The sequence below is a fragment of the Erinaceus europaeus genome, chromosome X, assembly GCF_950295315.1.
Source record: "Erinaceus europaeus chromosome X, mEriEur2.1, whole genome shotgun sequence".
Classification (NCBI taxonomy): domain Eukaryota; kingdom Metazoa; phylum Chordata; class Mammalia; order Eulipotyphla; family Erinaceidae; genus Erinaceus; species Erinaceus europaeus.
This window is the reverse complement of record NC_080185.1, coordinates 18,515,397-18,538,070: the sequence shown is the minus strand read 5'-3', so window position 1 is coordinate 18,538,070 and position 22,674 is coordinate 18,515,397. Positions and strand designations below refer to the sequence as shown.

General features: G+C 39.6%; 1 protein-coding gene across 7 annotated transcripts in view; it reads right to left on the bottom strand.

The window, feature by feature from the left end:
* Positions 1-1,834: 1,834 nt before the first annotated feature.
* The window catches only part of FGF13 (fibroblast growth factor 13), a 737,755-nt gene continuing 716,915 nt past the window's right edge, over positions 1,835-22,674 (bottom strand). For all 7 annotated transcript variants that reach the window (XM_060183220.1, XM_060183225.1, XM_060183224.1 and 4 more), the window contains 2 exons: positions 4,731-4,929; positions 1,835-3,248 (listed from right to left, as the gene is read on the bottom strand). In XM_060183220.1, the coding sequence (XP_060039203.1) occupies positions 3,112-3,248; positions 4,731-4,929 (336 nt within the window). In that variant the 3' untranslated portion in view covers positions 1,835-3,111. The remainder of the gene's footprint in view (positions 3,249-4,730; positions 4,930-22,674) is intronic.

Sequence of the window (22,674 nt, the reverse complement as noted above, 5' to 3'; positions counted from 1 at the left end):
GTCCATACACAGTGGAATCTGATTTGAATTTACAAAATGATGAAATGAGGGGCCAGGCGGTAGCACAGCAGTTTAAGCACACATGGCTCAAAGCACAAGGACCAGTGGCATAAGGATCCTGGCTTGAGCCCCTGGCTCCCCACCTGCAGGGGAGTCGCTTCACAAGCAGTAAAGCAGGTCTGCAGGTGCCTATCTTTCTCTCCCCCTCTGTCTTCCCCTCTTCTCTCCATTTCTCTCTGTCCTTCCCAACAATTATGACAGCAACAACAACACCAACAAAAACAACAACGATAAACAACAAGGGCAAGAAAAGGGGGGGGAAGCCTCCAGGAGCAGTGGATTTGTAGTGCAGGAACCGAAACCCAGCAATAACCCTGGAGACACAAAAAGGGAAAAAAAGTGATGAAATGTTGCTGTTTGCAACAAAATGGAAGGTGCTCAGAGGGATTACTTGAACTGAAATAAGCCCAAAGAAAAAGGACAAGCTTTGGCAGACTCCACCCATGTCTAAAAATAAGAAAAAGAAGTTGATGAATGGACAAAACAAAATATAAAAATAGAGCAATAATGATACCTGATAATAGGAGAGGCTGGGAGGAGCAGAAAGGGTGTAGGGAGTTTCTCTCTCCTCTATCTCCCCCATCCGTCAGAATTTCTGTCTCTACCCATAAATAAAAGTAAATATTTTTAAAATGAGCTTACTTTTTTCTACCTATTGAAAATTAGTAAGATTTACTAGGATGGGGGTAGGTGAGTTTTCTCCTGATAACATGGTACAAAGGTTTCTGAGTTCAAGCTCAGCAGGCAGCCTCACCTTTTGCCAGGCAGATTTTAGAGTTCAGGCAGAATAAGACAGGATGAGAGTGAAGATGGAATCACAAGATCACAAGATGAATGGAAGGACTGGAATGGTCTGCGGTGGGCTGGACACTCCTGTTGAATTTGACCCAAACATTTTAGGAAAAAGCAGTCTTCCTCCTTGCTAAAGCATGCTGCTTGAGGTCGGTCCCTGAAGCTTTTTTTTTTTTTTTTTTTGCCTCCAGGGTTTTTGCTAACGCTCAGTGCCTGCACTATGAATTCACTACTCCTGGAAGTCAACCCCCCCCCCCCCATTTTGTTGCTCTTTGTTGTTGTTGGATAGGACAGAGAGAAATCAAGAGAGAAATGAAAAACAGAAGAGGAAAGATAGACACCTGCAGACCTGCTTTACCTGCAGGTGGAGAACCAGGGGCTTGAACCAGGATCCCCACGCCATGTGCACTTAACTCACTGTGCTACCGCTCAGCCCCTGGGGTCCCTGAAGCTTTATTTGATGGAGACTCTGAAAAACATCTGTCAACTCTGTTTTCTTCTTTCATCATCATCATCATTATTTGTATACTGTATATTCTAGTAGCATGAATTACGAAGCACTGGGAAGTTTGGGGAGTAGTGAAAAGTCATTATTATTGCAGATGATCCTTAAGTCTTGGAACTGAAGTATTTAGAGTTATATATAGACATGTTGGGTATTAATCCTGTGCCTCCCCTCTACTTCAATAAATGGACAAAAGAGAGAAATGAGAGTATGAGTGGCAGAGAAAATACTAGAACATACGTCTGTCTATCTCACTGGTCAAACTCCACCGCAAATGGGAAAGGAAATTTTGGTCTCAAGCTGACCTCCAAGTACAATAACTTAAATAAACTTAAGATAGTGTCCAAGTTAATAGGAATCTCTAGACTGTAGATGTTCAGAGGCCAGTAGCTTTATCTACATAATTCAATGTTAACTTCCAGTTTCTACAACAGTTAATCATATAAAATAAACACTTGATATAAACACGATGGAGAATTTTCTTTGAATGAATATAAAGAGTTTATTTGGTGCGTATTTGGGTATACAACAACAAATATTAAACAACTTTTTTTTTTACTTTTTCTGTGCACAGGACAGAAAACTGCCTGTCCATGCTATGTCCACTTTGGGAACACAGATTTTAACAATTATTAAATGCACAAAATCTTACATATCATGCAACTCTATGCCAAGATTCCAACTTTCTTCCATGCAACAGATATGAAGATCTAAATGGGAACCTAGCTAAGTCTTAAACACTTTTCCAGAAGCAGGTATAAGTATATGTTGTTTAGGGGTAACCAGTCTTAACATTTCCATGTACACAATATTCACGTGCCAAATACAATAACAGAAGGATTCACATATACAAAGAAGACATCTCTTATTTTTAACAACACAAAAGACAACATCACAGTTCCATAGTTCCTGTCTTTACACAAGAAGCCACAGCAATAGTTAAACATTATAACACAAATGGAATTAAGAGAAATCTACACTCGAGGATAATTTCTTTAAAGTAATCGTTACTGACTGGGGTTGACAATAGAACTCAATTTCTACTCACAAAATACAGCACAAATTGACCAGAATACTACATCTACTACATCTAAAAAAAAAAAAGTTACATCACAATAACACTGTTAACCTTGAGTCTGAGATGCCAACTCAGATTCAACCCTGAATTTGGCTGATTTGGATTAAATAACACAGAGTCCATAGAACCATTGAATTTCAGAAATCATACATTGCACTAAACCAAAGGAAAGAATACATCTGAATCAAGCATAGATAGAAAACATTAAGCCAAGAAAACAACACAGTTCACATGATTATGTTTGCCCCTACATAACATTGAAGCAGTTAAATTTTTTTTGTTTTATTTTTGTTTTTGAAAAGCAATTGTGGTCTTTTGAATTTTCTTGGTGAGAGAGCATTTTTTTTTCCTTTTTTAAATCAGACTTAGTGCTGTGAACTGTTTGGTTTGCCACCTCAAACCACAGGTGAGATCATGAGAAAATTGGGCAGTCCTTCTCCCAGATTTTGTTCACTAATAGTACTTGGCATTCTTTTGCACAAGCTGAATCAAAATTATGGGGGCTCTGTTATGGATGTTGATAAGAAGGTTTGATGGCAGAAAAAAAGAGTGAAATCTGCCTTCTTGTTTGGTAAATGTCATTGACAAATTTGAACTTCTGGGTAAAGGACTGCTAGAATTCAACAGCACCTGGAGGTAAGGTTCTGTTACAGAGCCCTTGTTTTGCCCTCACTGGCTACGTTGATTCATTGTGGCTCATGGATTTGCCTCCGTTCAGCACACCAGAGACACTTCTGCTCTTGGTTGGGGTCCCACTTCCAGATCGGGAGAACTCCGTGAGATCGTGCAGTGATGGCTCCTTGTACATGGCCACTGAAAAGCACAGAAAGATGATATAAGAGGCCTTCACATGGGCACACTGTCCTGGCCCTCGGTTTTTCTGCTGGTTACTAGGCTTCCAACCAAACACAGGGCAAGAAAACCTGCTTTACATTTTTCCTTGCTTTTCTTTCTTTCTTTCTTTCTTTCTTTCTTTCTTTCTTTCTTTCTTTCTTTCTTTTCTTTTCTTTTCTTTTTTTTTTTTAATATTGCTGCTTACAAGGACTTGGTAGAGAGTGGACTGTATCAGTTTAAGTAAAAATATGTTTGAGGTCAGAGAGATAGTACAATGGTAGCATATAAGACTTGTAAGTGAAAGGACCCAGGTTCAACCCCTGGTGCCAGCAAGAGCAAAGTTAAATGGTGCTCTGCTTTAAATAAATATAGCAAGTCTTGGTGTAGTAGTGTATAAAGCATTCTACTGCTTAATTTCCATCACCTAAGGTTCTACAGATGGGAGGAATAATGAAAAAATGAATTTAATAAAGCTCTTTGAAGTTTAATACTATCTACAGCATGCTATACAAGCTGAATATTAAAATGAGAAGACTAATTTCCGCCATACTTTAAAAATGAAACTCTCAAGTATCTAAGCATGAACACAAATCTCGATGCAATATATATGGTAAATGTTGTTAGGTTGTGCTGTAAATAACAAGACTAACATGCACTTACAGAACATTCTTTTTTTTTAATTTTTTATTTAAGAAAGGATTACAGAGCATTCTTAACATGCCAGGTTGAGTGCCTGGGATGCATTATCTCATTTTATCCACAGAATAAGTCTGGGTCACATGGGCACTCATCCGATCTGCCCAAGACGATCTGGTGAATAGCCAGTAAAGTCTGGCTCCAGAAAAATGTGTTGTGAAGTGATGTACTGATTTTATTAGGTAGCTGGCCCCTACACTACCCTTTCTGACGCTAAGAGGGTCATCGTTCGGAGGTTTCACTCTGCCTTCCTTATATTATCTAACCCTTCTACCATGTGTTACTGCTTTAAGTCTTCCTACCTTCGTGGTCCATTCCTGTTCCCTACTCTTTCTAATTTGTTATTAGCCAGCAAATCACTCCTGGACTATCAGTGAAAATTGTGTGGCAATGTTATTAAGTCCTTAGAAGAGCCTAAAGAGTTTCCTGGTAAGTGTTAAAGTGAAGACATTTTCATATCAGTTTTACTGACCGGGCACCATTTCAGTATAAACTGGTGGTGTTGGCCATACTGAGTTTAGCAATTAAGCTACATGTGCCTAAGTTAGGTGCCGCAATGTGTTGCTTTACACTCGGAGAGATTAAAATCAAGAGACAATGGTAAAGTGGAAACTTTAATGTACTTGAGCATTGTAAAAATCTATGCATTTTTCACTATAAATTCCTTAATTTGGAAAATCCATTCCAATTTCAAAAGCCCAGCAGAGGACTGACACATAAGCATGATACTCCTGTAGTCCAGAGCTCCTCTGATGTCAAGCTTACCTTTCAGTGGCTTCGGCAGAAAGTGGGCTGCAGGCTTGTTCTTCTTCACATGGTTTCCTTTCATGATCTCGCCCTCTTTATTCAGACCCAGATACCACCCTCGACCTGACTGCTGTTGACGGTATATCATCGATGAGTAGGTCACATAATAATTTTCAAACACTGATTCTTTGAATTTGCACTCAGGTGTGAAATGCTCCTGCAAGAAAAGTAAACAAGCAAAAGCTCAATATTTACAGTGAAGAATTTCACAGCAAAATCTGGAGATATTTCAGGGGTTTGGGATTTCGTTAGAATTTGTATGACCACTGTTCTATTTGAACAGTATTATCATTTGCAAAGCAAGAACACACAAAGCACTTGCTGTGATGCTTTAGGAAGAAAACCCAATTTCAAGTGTTACTGATTAATGACTAGCTTTCTTTACAATAAAGTAATGGAACAATTAGAACCATTCACACAAGTGTGATATAGTAGAGAAATGAAAGAGGTGAAGATGGAAGACAAACATAATGATGCCACCTGGAGCTTTGTTCCCTTCAGGATTAAATAGGAGAAAACAAACATTTAGTTTTGTACTTAATTTTCATGGATTCTACAGTTACTACATACCATCACTGTCAACTGCCAAAAGATGAAAGCTGTGATTTTAAGAGGATGCTACAAAGAAAGGCTAATCTTTTTTACTCCTAGGTAAACCGAATTGATTTCTTTCTTTCTTCAGGTCATTTCACCTTGACTAAAAAAAAGAAAAAAAATCCCTCCTTACCCTGTCCTTGCCTTACAGCAACATTTATAAGCAAATCAATACAGAAACAAGGAATTTACAGTAATTCTACAAGCAAACATGAAACAGCAGCCCAGGGGACTCTAGACCCTGAAGTGTGATTTTCTGCTGTGCACTTGGACTTGGCTATGTTTTCTTTGGACTTACCCATACAAATGAAAGGCTTCTGACCCAACAGATGGTTTCCAGGGAAATGCACAAAGAACATAAAACTCTCAAGTCTTCTGAATGTGTGTGAAACAAACAGTTATTAAAAATGGTCATTTACAAGCCAAATGGAATAGAGAGCAAATGCTATTTAAAAGTTATTCATTTATTTTACAAAAGAGAGAAAATTAGACAAAGGCCAGAGCACAGCTCCACCATACACAAAACCTCAGACATGCAAGTCCTGCACTGCACCTGCTGAGTCAGTCCCCTGATCACCCAAGAGCAGATGTTTATCTCTTAGCATTCCAGAGTGGCAGAGGAAGTAGCTGAACAATGAGGAAGGTGCTCACTGAACTACATATCACAGGGGAGCCAAGGAAAGATTCGATTTCTGCAAAGTTGTTTAGAAGCTATCAGGAATATCTCTGGATACAATTCAAGGAAAACACCTTGTAAAAACAGTGTGAATTTTCTAGATACTAAACCTTTCTGACAGTGTCTCCATTGTCCAGTGGATTTTCATTTTTTTTAAATTAGTGATTTAACACTGATTTACAAAATTATTAGACAACAGTGGTATAATTTCACACCTTTCCAACCACCAGGGTTTCATGTCCACATTTCCTCCACTGGAAACTGCAGTGGTTCTCTCAAGATTACAGATGTGGGTTGACTATTATTTCTATATCTATCTATCTATCTATCTATCTATCTATCTATATATTTTTCACATTTTTCTATGGTCCTGCCTTCTCTTCCTTTCTAAGTCATACGTATCTCTATTACTACTTCCAAGTGTCCTTCCTTTTCTTCCTCTTCTCTCTCAGGGTCCTGATAGAACTGGGGTTCAGAGCGCTCTAGTTATCTTTCCCTTACATTTCTCTCCCTCTGGGAGTATGGACCATTTTTTTAAAAAAAAAACATTTAATCTTTTTATCTATTTATTTTTAAATATTTATTTATTTTCCCTTTTGTTGCCTTGTCATTTTTCATTGTTCTTGTTATTGATATCATTGCTGTTGGATAACACAGAGAAATGGAGAGAGGAGGGGGAGACAGAGGGGGGAGAGAAAGACAGAAACCTGCAGACCTGCTTCACCGCCAGTCCTTGCTCTTTGTGCCACGTTCACTTTACCCACTGTGCTACCGCCCATCTCCCAAGATTTTCATTTTTATAGTTGATATTCTTAGCAATGCACATGGCAGAACTATAAGATGTGAAGCATTCTCAGCCACTTCAACCAAGTAGGACAGATTGTTCATAGCAGGCAGTCTGTCCCTGAAAGCTAAACAACAGAATATTTTTCTGTCTTCTGGGTATAATACAGAAATCAAGCTCCCCCAGTAATATCACTGCTTACCCTCCTGACTTCTGGAACACAGACATTGAGATCACCATTGGGATAAAGTCAATCTGGGGTACTCATTATATCTTTAGAGAAGTTACACAAATCCAATTAACTCAGCCTCTTGGAAGATCAGTCTCACATGGTAGGGACCTCAGTATTTAATTATGGGCTGAGAAAACTCCTATATGTGAGTCTGAACACTGTGGAAGTCAAGGTACATCTGCAAAGAAATGTGACTCAAAGTCTCCATGTTCTTCTAGTGGAGAGGATAACCAGTCTACTGGTGTTATTATCTGGAAATCAGTCACCCTTTGAGGGAGAAGGGACTAACTTTTGGAGAGAGTCAGACAAGAGTCACAAATCATTTGAAAGCTAGTGGCAGAGCTCTGGACTTACATATCTGAGGCCCTGAGTCTTATCCCAGCATGCCAGAGTGATTTTTAAAAATAATATTTATTTATTTTAATGAAAGATACACAGAAAAAGATGATAGATAGATAGATAGATAGATAGATAGATAGATAGATAGATAGATATACCAGAGCTCTGCTGGAGCTGGAACCTGTGATCTCAGAATCTCAAACTTAACAGTCTTTTGCATAAGTATTATGCTTGCTCCCCAGCCCAAATAATTAAAAAATTAATATCTATTTATTTATTACCTTTTGTTGCCCTTGTTGTTTTATTGTTGTAGTTATTATTATTGATGTATTTGTTGGATAGGACAGAGAGAAATAGAGAGAGGAGGGGAAGACAAAGAGGGGGAAAGAAGGATAGACACCTGCAGACCTGCTTCACCGCCTCTGAAGCAACTCCCCTGCAGGTGGGGAGTTGGGGGCTGGAACCGGGATCCTTAAGGCAGTCCTCGAGCTTTGCGCCACCTGCACTTAACCCACTGTGCTACCACCCGACTCCCCCCAAAAAAATTTTTAATGAAGTTTCAGGGGCCTAGTGTTGGTACATCATATAGAAAACATGCTATCCTAACTAAGAACTAAGGTTCAAGCCCCCCTGGTCCACACCTACGTGGAGAAGCTAAGATATATATATATTTGTTTTGCCTCTAGGGTTATTGCTAGGGCTCAGTGCATGCACTACGAATTCACAGCTCCTGGAGGCTATTTTCCCAGTTTGTTGCCCTTGTTGTTGTGCTTGTTGTAGTTGTTATTGTTATCATAGCTGTTGTTGTTGTTGGATAGGACAGAGGAAATGGAGACAGGAGAGGAAGACAGAGAGGAGGAGAGAAAGATAGACACCTGCAGACCTGCTTCACCGCTTGTAAAGTGACCTCCTGCAGGTGGGGAGCCGGGGGGCATGAACAGGGATCCCTATGCTGGCCCCTATGCTTTGCGCCATGTGTGTTTAACCCACTGCGTTACTGCCCGACTCCCAAGATAAAGTTTTATAATTAAATCAAATGTGATAAATAATACATGGTCAAGACTAGATATACTGTTGAGCTGAAAGAAGATACTTCATTACTGCTAGAATGATGAAATGTCTGGTCTAAGGATGCCCTCCCCCAAAGGGCTACACCTAATGCCTTGTACGATAGGCGGAAGCATTCCTTATTCATCCAGAGTCTACAGATTTTAGTGGTCTGTTTTATATGCTTGGGTGATACTAACATTTCACAAATAAATCAGATGTAGGTCTTAAAAATCCATCATGCATTTGCAGGAGTTAGACCTGTTCCTAGGTAACCCAGACTCCAGGGGTGCTATCGCATGTCAGGACAGGGAGGCATAAAAAAGGTGGTGTCGAGAGAGGCTGACTGGAAGTATGGATCGACCAGTCAACGCCCATGTTCAGCAAGGAAGCAATTACAGAAGCCAGACCTTCCACCTTCTGCAACCCACAACGACCCTGGGTCCATACTCCCATAGGGATAGAGAATGGGAAAGCTATCAGGGGAGGGGGTGTGATATAGAGATCGGGTGGTGGGAATTGTGTGGAGTTGTACCCCTCCTATCCTACAGTTTTGTTAATGTCTCCTTTCTTAAATAAATAATTAAATAAAAAGGTGGTGCTGTGTGAGAAGAGAAAATATCCAAGTGAATATCAATTAGGGGACTGGGGAGGGGTGGTCTTCACGCAAATGAAGTTATTGTCCCTGGTCCTTAAAGTAGATAGGAATTCAAATCAGTAAAAAGGAATAGTATGTGGAGTCTCCACTTCTGTGTATTGTGGCCTAGTCATTCAAGTCCACCATCCTGGCAACTACCCATACTGGCAACTTCAGAGTCCCTTGACATTCATGCACATTCTCACTAGGCCATGCTCTTAACCCTTCATTGGCATAGTTATTGCTCTCATTTTTGCCCTTTAATTATCTCTTCCCTGGTCTCTTCCCTTCAACTAGCTTATCTGCACCCTAAAAGAATGCCCCATTCCTCAGGAACTTTAATGGTTTCACATAGGCTATGGTGAAAATGAAAGACTGATGTGACACTGAAAATTATTCACAGTTTAGTCACTACCATGCTTTCAACCTCATCCTCCACCATGGAATTATGTGTGCCTCCGTGCCTCTTCAGGTGCTATTCATTTCCTTGTCCTAGAATGTCCTTCTGGTTCTCCATACACTGGTTTCCCTCTCTCCTCCCTCAAGGTCTGGCTCAAGTATGATTGCCCCTGGAATTGATTGCATATAGTCTCTTCCAGATCTGAGAATATTCCTATTTAGGCTCTTATAAACTCTCCCTGTGTTACCAACATGGCTCTGGGACTAAGTTCAGGAAAAGGAGGTTGTCATATGTCCTTCTACCTTCCTGAGAGGTCAAACTGACTTGCATATGGTAGACCACTGAGCTATTATCAATAAGAGTCTGAAATTTAGAGGTTGCTATTTTAATATCAGAAACTCTGGGATTAAAAAGTATCAACCAGTACAAATTCTGCAGGGAGATTCCTTAGCACCATATCATGAAGCCAGCTGCATGGAGAAGGAGGCTGTCACTGCCGGGACAGAGCTTGCATGTATGATTTAGTATCTGTTAAGAATAGAAGATACTACAAAGATACTGGCACTTACAACACTAGGAGGAAAAACTTGGCAATTGTTATAACTATCGGGAAATGGCTAGGAAGGACTCAATGAACTGAGTGCTCTGTCACATCCTGGTAATTTCTTAGTCATCACCACTAAATTTGGACTAAAAAAAAAAAAAAAAACTCAGCCGAGAGAGAGGGAAATGAGGCCAAAAAAAGAATGTTGAAGCAACCAAAGAGTGTTCTGTTCCTTGTGTGTGACACTGTCATTTTATCCAGTGTTGGGTTGAGTAGGAGGGAGAGGCTGGGTTCTTATCAAATGCGAACATTCCATCCAACACATGAAAGAATACTGAAGTTGCATTTCTCTCTGGATCAGCTGTGGCTCATATAGATGATAGAAATAGGATTTGACCCCAGATAGGGAAGCCCTATTTACAGGAGATCAGGCAGATAGATGTGTGGCAAGGAATAACTCTCCTCTGCATGAACTAGAGATATTCAATAGCACTCTCAAAGAATGCACCATAGTAGCCTTGACGCATATTAGGCACCAAACAGAGGTCATAACCTACACATACCAGATAATATGTCTTCTATCACAGAATAATAATAATAATAATAATAATAATAATAATAATAATAATTCTAGCGTTTGCCCTTCTTCTGTAGCCAGTCAACAGCGTCAGGTTGAGCGTGATGTAAAGTTTCGAGACCTCCTTTGAATCTGGAGAGGTGGCAGTCGTTGACTATGTGGGTCATAGTCTGTCTGGAGCCACAGGGGCAGTTCGGGTCGTCTCTGGCTCCCCAGCGATGGAACATAGTGGCGCACAGGCCATGGCCTGTTCGATAGCGATTGAGGAGGGCCCAATCATAACGTGCTAGGTCAAAGCCAGGTTGACGCTTGCAGGGGTCTGTGATGAGGTGTTTGTTCTTTACCTCAGCAGACTGAATAATAATAATAATAATAATAATAATAGTGAGCACCCCAAAAAGTTCCTCTGTATTCTGTGGAATTTAATGCATTGATTTCTCTTAAAAGCTGTTTACTCTTTCATATGTCTATTTTTTTTAGAAGAATAACATCTTCATGAAATTATCAATTTGTCTCTAAGATTTCTTTTCTGTTTCATCATCTCTATAGCCCTTAAAGTTCAGGGTTAGTTTTAGTGATACTATTCTGGGTAAGGAATGAAGAATCCAGGGGCTTGGGAGATAGTTGAGCAGCAGAGGACATGCCTTGTGTGCTTGAAGGCCTGGGTCCTGACTCTTGCACTGCATAAAAACTTGAAAAGAAAAAAAAAAAAGCAACATGGTAAATGGAGTATGGTTCTGGTCTGTTCTATATGATACACAAAGAAATGAAGACTCTTCACTGGCAAAATGAGTGGGTCTAAGAGCTAAAGGTAACATTTCTTTTTATTCCTTCTTTATTTAGAAGGAAATGATTCGATGGAGACCAAAACAGCACTGGAAGAAAAGGAAAACATTGCACCTCATTATGAAAATTAAATGAGCATCAACTAAAACATGTCATCACTCCATTGCCTGCCCCTCAGGAAATGACATCTCCCTGCACTCCAGATAGGAAGTGGCTTGGTTTTCTGCTTCAAAAAAGGGTGCATCAATAGCTTCCACAATTAAAGTGCTGTAGTCCAACAAATGAAGAGCTGTTACACCTCCCACTTGTCCACGAACTCTGGTTTGTAAGAACATTTCATCTCTAACTTTTTCTTGTAAGTCAATATGCTCTGCTCCTCAGTCTAGATTGGCCTTATATCCCACCATATGTTCAAAGTCCCTAATTGCAATTCCTTTGATCTTTCCAAATAAACCCATTCTGTTGGTATAATAACCAGCTGTTTATTTTTAAATCCACATCATCAACATCATGCCAAGTGAACAATTTGGAAGCTTCTACATTATAGATGAAAATTTTTTAAAGGTATTTATAGATATTATTGATGTCTTTGTTATTGGATAGGGCAGAAAGAAATGGTGAGAGAAGGGGAAGACAGAGAGGGGGAGAGAAAGACAGACACCTGCAGAGCTGCTTCACTGCCTGTGAAGCGACTCCCCTGCAGGTGGGGAGCCGGGGGCTCGAACCAGGATCCTTACGCCAGTCATTGCAATTCGTGCCACATGCGCTTAACCTGCTATGCTACCGCCTGACTCCCTATAGATGAGATTAACTGCCCTTATCTAGATTACTACACAATCTTTGAGTGACAACCGAAGAATAAACATCTCTGACATAGGAAAAGGGCTTTGACTCTGTGCAAATTATTATTTTTTACTAGGGTCAGAAAAAGCATGACCTGTGATGGTACCTTTCCTGAAGGGAGCTAGAAATACATCTGTTTATCCTTTATGTTATGTAAGTGTTCCAAAACATATCTATAGTATCAGAATACATACATACATGCCTTCTGGATTTGAATAAATCATCTGGTAAACCGAGACTTTAAGAGCAATCTTTCCATATGTCCTCCTGCCCTGACTCTTATATTTCCTAATAGAGAAAGCTTTCTTCCTCTGACATGGTAGTGATATTTTATTGGAGTCTGTCTCTCAGTAGGATGGGAAGCTTTAATAAAAATCATATGGCCACATCAACTGATGCCAAAAAGGCATCTGACAAGATCTAACACCCATTTGTGATAAAGACCCTCAAGAAATTTGGAATAGAAGAATAATTCCTCAACAAAATAAAGACCATTTACAAAAAACCCACAACTAGCATCACTCTCTTTATTTAAAAAATCTTACTTATTTTATTCTAATGAGAGAGAGAGAGAGAGAGAGAGAGAGAGAGAGAGAGAAACAGAGGGAAAGACACAGAGAGAAAGAAAGACCAGAACACTGCTCAGCTCTGGCTTATGGTGGTACTAGGGATTGAACCTGGGCCCTCAAGGCCTTAGGCATGCAGGTTTTTTGCATGACTACAGTGCTGTCTCCACAGCCCTGGCTAGCATCATTCTCGATTGAAAAAAGATGAAAGATTTACCCCTAAAATCAGGAATCAGACAAGACTATTTCCGCTAATACCCAACATAGTCCTCAAGGTCCTTGCCACTGCAATCACACAAAAAAAGACATATCAAAGGTGTACAGAATAGAAAAGTAGAAATCAAACTATCACTATTTATGGATAATAATACCTAGAGAACCCTAAAGACTCAAAAACCTACTAGAAATAATTAATAAATTCAGTAAAGTTTCAGGATATAAAAATTAGTGCACATAAATATGTGGCATTTCTGTATTGAAACAAGAAATCAGAGGAAATGGAAGTAAAATCTCAATCTCATTTACAATCATCCAAAAAGTTAAAATACCCTGAGGTGAATCTCATGAAGGATGTGAAGGACGTTTACAAAAAAACTGTAGATCCAGCTTTCTAGTCCTATTTCCATCTCTGATACCATTTCCCCAGACAATATCTTTAGTCCACCTGTATGTTATAGCTCTTGGGATCGAAAAAAGTTGTAAAGTCACAGGCTCTTTGGAATATACCTAAAATAGATCTACTAGCTTTTCCCAAAATGGTTAGATTTTCCAAATCTCATCTGCTATAGTTTTACCTGTAGGGTCCGGATTACTATTAAACAAATTGTTCTGTTTATATCATAACACCTTTTCAGACACCAAGTTGCAGATACTACCATGATGCCAACCTGACTTCCCTGGGGAGATGACTTCATCAGTGTACCCTGGAACTCCACCTCTCCAAAGCCCTGTCCCACCAGGGAAAGATAGAAACAGGCTGGGTGTATGGATGGACCAGTCAATGCCCTCGTCCAGCAGAGAAGCAAATTATAGAAGCCAGACCTCCCAACTTCTGCACCCATAAAGACCCTGGGTCCATGCTCCCAGAGGGATAGAAAATAGGAAAGCTTCCAGTGGAGGGAATAGGATGCAGAACTCTGGTGGTGGGAATTGTGTGAAACTGGACTCTTCTTATTGACAGTCTTGTCGATCATTATCATTTTAAGTCAATAAAAAAACTGTAGGCTATTACTAAAACAAACAGAAAAGGAGGCACAGAAGTAGAAGAACATTCCTTGCTCCTGGATTGGAAGAATAGACATTTTAGTATTCTACTAAAAGCAGTCTACAATTTCAATGAAGTCCATGTGAAGACACCAGTGGCATTTTTCAAGCAAATTGAACAAACTGTCTAAAACTTTGTATGGAACCAGAAAAAGTCACGAATTCCCAAAGCACTTCTAAGAACAAGCATGGAGGTATCACGATTCCCAATTTCAGTTTATACTACAAAGCAATAGTAATCAAAGCATGGTACTGGAATAAAAATGGACATTCAGATCCATGGAGCAGAATCAAAAGCCCAGATATGAGCCCGCACATATGACAAAGGGGTCAAAACCATTCAATGGGGTAAAGAAAGTCTCTTCAACAGATGGTGCTGAGGAAAATGTCAGGCATGTGTAGAAAAGTGAAACTAGACTCCTACCTAACACCAAAGTCAAAGCAAAATGGATCAAAGATCTCAAATATTAGGCCAGGAACTCTATAAGTCATAGAAGAAAATGTTGGTGAAACTTTGCAGGACCTTCACATCACTCTGTAGTGTTCAATCTTTTTTACAACCTTTTTGTCTGTTTTGCTTTTCTCATCCTTCTTATCATATATCATAACTTGAGATTCTTTCATTTGGTGTTTGTATTCAAGCACTCTTACTGCTACTTTTTATTTATTTATAAAAAGGAAACACTGACAAAACCATAGGATAAGAGGGGTACAACTCCTCACAATTCCCACCACCAGATCTCTGTATCCCACCCCCTCCCCTGATAGCTTTCCTATTCTTTAACCCTCTGGGAGTATGGACCCAAGGTCATTGTGGGTTGCAGAAGGTGGAAGGTCTGGCTTCTGTAACTGCTTCCCCGCTGAACATGGGCATTGACAGGTCGATCCATACTCCCAGCCTGCCTCTCTCTTTTCCTAGTGGGGTGGGGTTCTGGGGAATTGGAGCTCCAGGACACATTGGTGGGGTTGTCTGTCCAGGGAAGTCTGGTTGGCATCATACTAGCATCTGGAACCTGGTGGCTGAAAAGAGAGTTAACATATAAAGCCAAACAAATTGTTGACTAATCATGAACCTAATGGGGGGAGGCCTCCATTCTGCAGATAGCTAGTAGGCATATTTTAGTTATATTCCAAAGGGCCTGTGGATATACTAGTTCTTTTTTTCTCCCTGAGTCTGAAATCTGATATGCAGGTGGATGCTAGTTATTGTCTGGGGAGATAATGTCATGGTTGAAAAAAGGACCAGAAAAAATATGGGTTTTATCTGTTACTAATGGACCAACATTTCTCTGAAAGACAACTAATTTATATGTGCCATATAAAGAACTGAAACACATGAACATGTTTTAAAATACGGCAAACTGTTGGTAAGACTTTGAACAACTATGGTGTTTATCCCTGGGAGGTGAGGAGAGTCAGAGGCAGGGGAAGGTGTGGTGATAGGTGCAGTGTGGAACTATACCCTTGTAATGGTATTATCTTGTGAACCATAATTAAATCACTAATAAAATAATTTTTAAAAAGTGAGCCTGGGCTCTATAAACCTATATTTCTGTAATCTTACAGTGTCATAAAACATAAAATCACTTATAAAAGATAATGTAGAAAAAAACAGCCTTATAAAACACGAGTTCCTGTTCTCAACAGACTCCACAAGCATTTCTCAACTAATTTCTCTCTCCCTTGTATCTTATTCATTCTCTTTTATTCTCTCTACCAGTCACATTTTCAATTATCTGACAATTCAGTTAATTTAACAATTACTGCCAATAGCAAGGGTCACTCTTCTAATTCAGAGTCATGTTCTTACGACAATTAATTTTCTAGATTTAAAGTTAGCAGATTACTGATATGGGTCTGACTTGTGAGCACCAAAGATTCTACAGCATAATCAAAATAATATGAAGATTAAAATCTAACTCTCAACTCTGGTAAAAAAAAAAAAGAAAGGATTTTTTATTTTTAACCACAGCACTGCTCAGCTCTGAATTATGGTGATGTGGGAGACTGAACATGGGACTTTGGAACCTGAAGCATGAACGTATTTTTGCATAACCATGATGCTACTACATCTGTCCCCCAAAATAGAATCTTAAAATAGAAATAATATATCCATGGGATTGATGCTTTAACTACCAACATAATCCCCTGTATACGTGATTTCAAAATACAGGATTAATTAACTTTGATGTTCTCTACCAGAGTAAATTTGAAATGAATGAACTTCATCATTACCAAGATCAAAGCTCAGGTGGGGAGAGCACGGCAAAGAGAAAATCAACACACAGTTCACTGTAGCAAAGTAAAATTCATAATGCATGATAAACAGAGTATAGATCATTCAAATGTCCTCTGGACTGGGAGACACTTGAGGGAAGCTCTGAGCATGAAGTCTGGCTTGTAGGAAATGACCAGTGCACATCTGAGGAAATGAAAGAATGACGAAAACTTGTTTTGGATCTTGCACAGGTCCAAAAAGAAAAGGGGGTGGGGTGGGGAGGGTACGTGTTAAATGTGGCATGAAATGAACGGAGAGCTGTTTTAAAGCAGAGACCAACAAGTCAGAACTTGCCTTTGAGGTCAGAAAGAGTGTGCCATAAAAGAAGGAGAGGAGCAGCCTATCAGATAAATTCAATTTGAAAAACAAATCACAACAGCAAACATGGGTGAAAATGGTAGGAGATGGAGGTGGGAGGGAATGGGAGAGGGAGGAGAAGGGGGGAATATTAAAGACACAACAATGTTATGCTTCAAGAAGGAAGAAATTCCCTGTTAAGCAAGATATAAAGGAATTAAATTACTATTTTTGGTCTTTGGATCTGCAAACAGTCCACCATCAACTCAATTCTACTGAATTTGAGTTTTTTTTTTTTAAATAGTGCGGGGGGCAGCAGTACTCTGGACTTTATTGTATTGCTGCAGGAGGATCCAATGAGATGATGTATGTGAAAAAGCTCTGAAAATTGTAAGAAGCTCCATAAACATGACATGTGGATTTGCCTCTGATAATACATGCTCAGAAGCCCTGGGTAAAATAAATCCTCTTTTTCTTTCAAGGTTCCTTTTCTTTATGGAATCAATTTACCAAAAGAAAAAAAAGGCTCTGTATATGTGTTTTAATAACATGGAAGGATATAAATTCTGCTCCCAAATTTGGGCTGCACATGAATTATACTTTGTGTTGAGTGCTTTCCTCCAAGCTTGGCTCCCAGAAAACTGTTTTTGCCTCTTTTCATTTTTCATTTCTTCTGTCTGCAGTAGGCTGAAAGGTCTCAAGCCATGGCACTAAAGAAATGCAATGCATCAAAATGAGCTTTGTGAAATACCAGGACATATAAGACTTTCAAGTGCACAATTAGCAATCATCTGTACAGAAACCTAAATGTTCACTACAAATGTGCACAGGAGACTACTTTTCCTCCTATAGCTACAATGGCATTTCCTTCTAGAATTTCTATATTCCAAGATAATTCATACATCTTAATTTACCTGATTATGTTTGACCCTACAAAGCATGGTATTGCTTTTATTTATCAGTTCTCCAGAAGAATAGATTTAAAGAAATCTAAGGAGCCTGTCAACCAATAGCCCATTTAAAATAGAAATAGGACATGGATTTGACCATATTTTACCACCAAATTTCACTGAGTCCCTTGTACTTGGTCTGTCAGGATTTCATGTATTTTTGCAAAGCAGTCTCATAACGTGGATTATTCATGCTGTCAAATTATACCAAGGTATTTATTTCATAAAGCACACAGAAATAAACTTTTTTAAAGGCAAGGAACAAAACAGGACAAAAGTATACAGCCTAAGAGGGACTATTTCTGCCATGATATATAATTATAGAAGCCACAGGCTTCACTCAGGTTGAACCTCAATCTGCAAATACTTCTGAAATTCGGGGGGGGGGGTCATTTGCTCAGATTTGTGACAGAGCAATGGGTCACATATGTGGGAGGCTGGATACCTGGCCAGGAACAGTATTACTCTGAAACCTTGCAAGAGAAAGCAGATTCTTTGGGAACTGGATGGTGGTGCACCCGGTTAAGCGCTTGTAATAAGATGTGCAAGGACCCACACAAGGATCTGGTTCAAGCCCTGGGTTCCACATCTGCAGGGAGGACACTTCACAAGCTGCAGGTGTCTATTTCTCTTCCTCTCTACCTCCCCCTCCTCTCTCAATTTCTCTCTGTCCTGTCCAAAAAAAAAAAAAAAAGGAAAAATGGCCACCAGGAGCACTGGATTTGTGATGCCAGCACTGAGCACCAGAGATAACCCTAGAGGCAAAAAAAAAAAGAATGAATAATGAATGAACGAATGGAAGGAAGGAAGGGGGGAAGCAAGCCAGCAGATTCTTCAGGCGATCTAATTAGGTGGCAGAAGATGTACTTCATTTTACATAAGGTGTATTGTTGAGAGGAAGTATGACCATCGCCTTTAGTTTTTGATGTCTTGCTAGATTAAATTTTAATCTTTGTCCTTATCTGGGGGATAATAGCAATTTTTCAGTGGAAAAACATTTCTCAAAGTGAATGAATCTCGCAAATTATATATATATATATATAATTGGCATTATATGTTATATATAATTGATATTATATATATTATATATAATTGGTATTATATATAATTGGTCTATTACATGTATTAATTCTGGTTGTTGATTTTTCTTAGAGAAGGGCTGGTCTATGTGTTTTTGCAAGGGGCCTCAAATATCTGCTATGATTTGTAAAGATAAGTATCCTTTGTTATGGTAATGCTTTCTAATTTGTGACCATGTCTACACAACGACTTCGGAGTGGGATCTAAATCCAGCTGAGAAAGAATGACTCTGGAAGGATTTTGCAGCCAGCAAGAGAATGAGCTTAAAAAAAAATTATTTATTCCCTTTTGTTGCCCTTGTTTTTTTTTGTAGTTATTATGTTGTTGTTATTGATGTCGTTGTTGTTGGATAGGACAGAGAGTAATGGAGAGAGGAGGGTAAGACAGAGGGAGGGGGGAAAGACACCTGCAGATCTGCTTCAACACTTGTGAAGTGACTCCCCTACAGATGGGGAGCCGGGGGCTCGAACCGGGATCCTTATGCTGGTCCTTGCGCCTTGCATCACGTGTGCTTAACCTGCTACGCTACTGCCCGATTCCCAAGTTACATCTTTTAAAACGGTGCTGCAAACTCTTGTTGAATCATTGAAAATCTAGAACTCTGAAAACTTTTTCCAGAGATCCAACAATCATGTAATGGAGAAAAGGTCTTCCTTTGCAAATCCTTGCAGATGGGAAAATCTCTGTTGAGGCAGAAGCCTCTTAAATATGAAACCACAACAAAGTGAGTGTATACCACATGCTAGTGCTATAGGCAATTTTGCCTATCAACATTTTGCTTTTTGTTGGACAGTGGTTATGTTATATTTGTTAGGGTATGCTTTGATAGAAAAGAGTACGTTACAAAAACATGAAATCTATTTGAAAGACTAGCAAAGGAGACCCTGTACCTTTTTTTCTTTCATAGGCAGGGAAAAAACTGTTAGTAAGCCTTCCTGCTCCAATGGAACTCTCTAGCGCATGCTTTCCACTTTGAGCCACAAAGCCAGGATGCAAAGAACTAACTATAAACCGCAGATTATAAAATTGTCACATAGCATGGAAGGGACAACAAATTGCATTACACCTACAAATTACAAACAGGAAATCTGTGCAGAGAACCATTGTTCTATGAGAATAGTGAATTCCTTTTCCCATTTGTCCCTTTCAAAGGACCTATTGAAAGCATGCAAATGGCACTCAGAATCAAAACTGGGGAAGCCCATTAACAAATTTAAGACTCAAGTGGAGGTTCTAGTGAGATGGTTCAACAGATAGATCATAGGATTTGCATGAGTGAGAACCCTGGTTCAATCCCTGGCACCACCATATGCTAGAACTGAGTGGTGCCATTCTCTTCCTCATTGAAAAGCAATGATAAACAAGTCTCAAATGAGATGCACATAGAAGCATTCATGTTAAACTACTAGTCACACAGAGTCAACCAAGTCCCCAGCACCATGGAAGGAACCTTTGGGGTCATAATGACCTGATTTAATCTTTCTATTCAGTGATATATACTCCTATGATCTGAGAAAGGAATTCTTCCACTCCCTGGTGAGAAGCCCACAGGCCTAAATCCCTTCAATCAGCCATTTCTTTAGAAACTCAATTTCCATTGAATCCTTTCATTCACTTGACAGACAGCAGCCATGGCGATGTTATTTCTCTTCTAAGCAGATGGTTCCAACAATGGCTGAAAGTCCCCGCTTTCTACGCATGTGCCTGGTGCCTTGATGGACATAAAACTGAAGAGCTATGTTCCAACCTGCCTCTTAACACGTCCTGATGCCTAGCAATGGGTTATTCACCTGTGCTCTGATTCTGAACCTCTGAGAAGAGAGTAGACTTGAAGACCTCATGGGACATGGGAACATGCAGGGAGGAGAAGGTTTGCAAAGAACATGGAAAACAGCAAGTGTGTATAAGTGCTTACTGGTTATGTCATCTCTCCCCTTTTGTTTTGTGTGATATGCTAAAAAAAAATAGGGCTTGGAAGAGAGCACATGGAACATGAATGCAATATGTTCCAGGTTTGTGTCCTGGCACTACCTATAACTAGAACTGAACTGTGTTTTGGTGAAAGAACAGAAATAAAGAAAATATAGGGGTTTGGCAGTGGCTGAGTGGATAGAGTTCACATAACCATGCACAAGTACCTGGGTTTAAGCCACCTGGTTTCCACCTGCAAGAGGTGGAGTAGTGCTGCAGGGGTTCAGGTGTCTCTACCTCTCAGTCTCTCTCCCTTTCTCTATTTCACATCCCCATCCTAAAATAAAAGGAATGGGGGTGACATGCAAGGACTAATGGAGTCTTCATGCAGACACTGAATCCTGATGATAATCCTGGTGGCAAAAGTAAAGAAAACAAAAGGAAGTAAATGAAGAAGGAGGAGGAGGAGGAGCTGGAGGAAGAGAAGGAGGAGAAGGTAAAGAATGAATGAGTATGTAGCCCAGCACCATATACCCCTTCCAACTTGAAAGTGAGATGAACTCAGGAAAGGAGAGAAGCACTTTTCTGACAGGGTGCAGACTCCCCATTAATGATGCACGAGAACTGCTTTCAGTAGAGAGATTTTTTCTCAAGGACAATGATGTGCAAGCTTTTAATTTGGGGCTTAAAATATCTTAAGATTCTCAAATTTGAATTACTATGTGTATGGGGGTGAACCCATATGATATTAAAGAGATGTGTGGAATAATCCAGCATTAATGGGCCAAATGACATTTAGATGTCTTGTTTTAATTACTGTGATATAAAAAGTACACCATGGCCAAGATGGTGACTTTGGAGCCGCAGCTGCCATTAGCTCCAAGAGGCAGCAGCTTGCAGCCCCGAATCTGCTGGATAGGGTAGGATACTGGGCTGTCTGTAGGAGGGTGAACACGGGCTGGTCAGAGTGACACCAAAATACAGTCTCATAACTCTCTCTTGGACTGACAAAAGGAGGTCAGGGGGACAAAGTAAAATCCCTTATTTCTGAGCTCACCCCCCCACCCCAGTACCAGCCTCCAGGGACAGCACAGTAGCTCCTAGCAGGCTCCCTACTGAGCTATTTTCTTTACCAAGATTCCTGGCTCACCAGGGGTGTCATTCCAAGCCTCTTGCTTTAACTTCTCTATTTTTTTAAGTGGCTGGAGCTCTATTTGAGTGACAAAATACTTGACCAATCAGAGCCTCATCCCTGCCTGGGAAAGACTACCTGGAAGGTTTTTTTTTTTCCTGATACTTCTTACAATTGGCTGTCTTTGCTCAGGCTAACCAAAATTAACTGTTGTTATTTTTTCCATTGTTCGGTGACTGGATGTCCTATCTGTTGTGAGAGGAACTTGTTTCTCTCTATCATTTCTCTCCACTCTCCTTTTTCCCTCCTCTTAACTAATTAAAGAAAACAACAAAACTTTATGTTCACTGCTCTTCCTTTTTTCTCCTTTCTTTCTTCCTTCCTTTCTTTCTTCTTTCTTCTTTTCTTCCTTCCTCCTTCTTTTGTTTTCTGAATTCACTAATACTCACTTGTGAATTATTTTGGGTAAGGAATCTGACTCAGATTGGACTCTATGTGTGTGTGTGTGTCTTCTCTACTTCCCTTTCTCCCCTTTCTATCCCTAGAATTTATAGTGGAGAGTATATTTCCATAACTGTCTATTCTTGCTTTCCCTTTTTTCCTGTCTCTTTTTCTTTTGTTTAGTTACTATTTTTTTCTTGGACTGGAGGTGTTGTTTAGCTAAATGCTATTGGGTGAAGTATATCAATCTTTTCCTCAGTTACTACTATAGTAATTTCTGAGGTTGGTGACTGCACTTGTCATAAAGGTCTTTAGGATAGCGTGGCTTGTAGTAAAAACACAACCACTAAAAATAACAGAACAGAAAAATAAAAGCAACATCAATAAAAAAGGTTAAATCAAGATCAAATAAAATTGTACCACAATGAATCAGGACAGGAACCCAGAAGAAACTCCAAATCAGTCAGAAGTAACTATAGATAAGAGAAGTATGAAAGCAATAGTAAACCTAATAATCACAGAAAT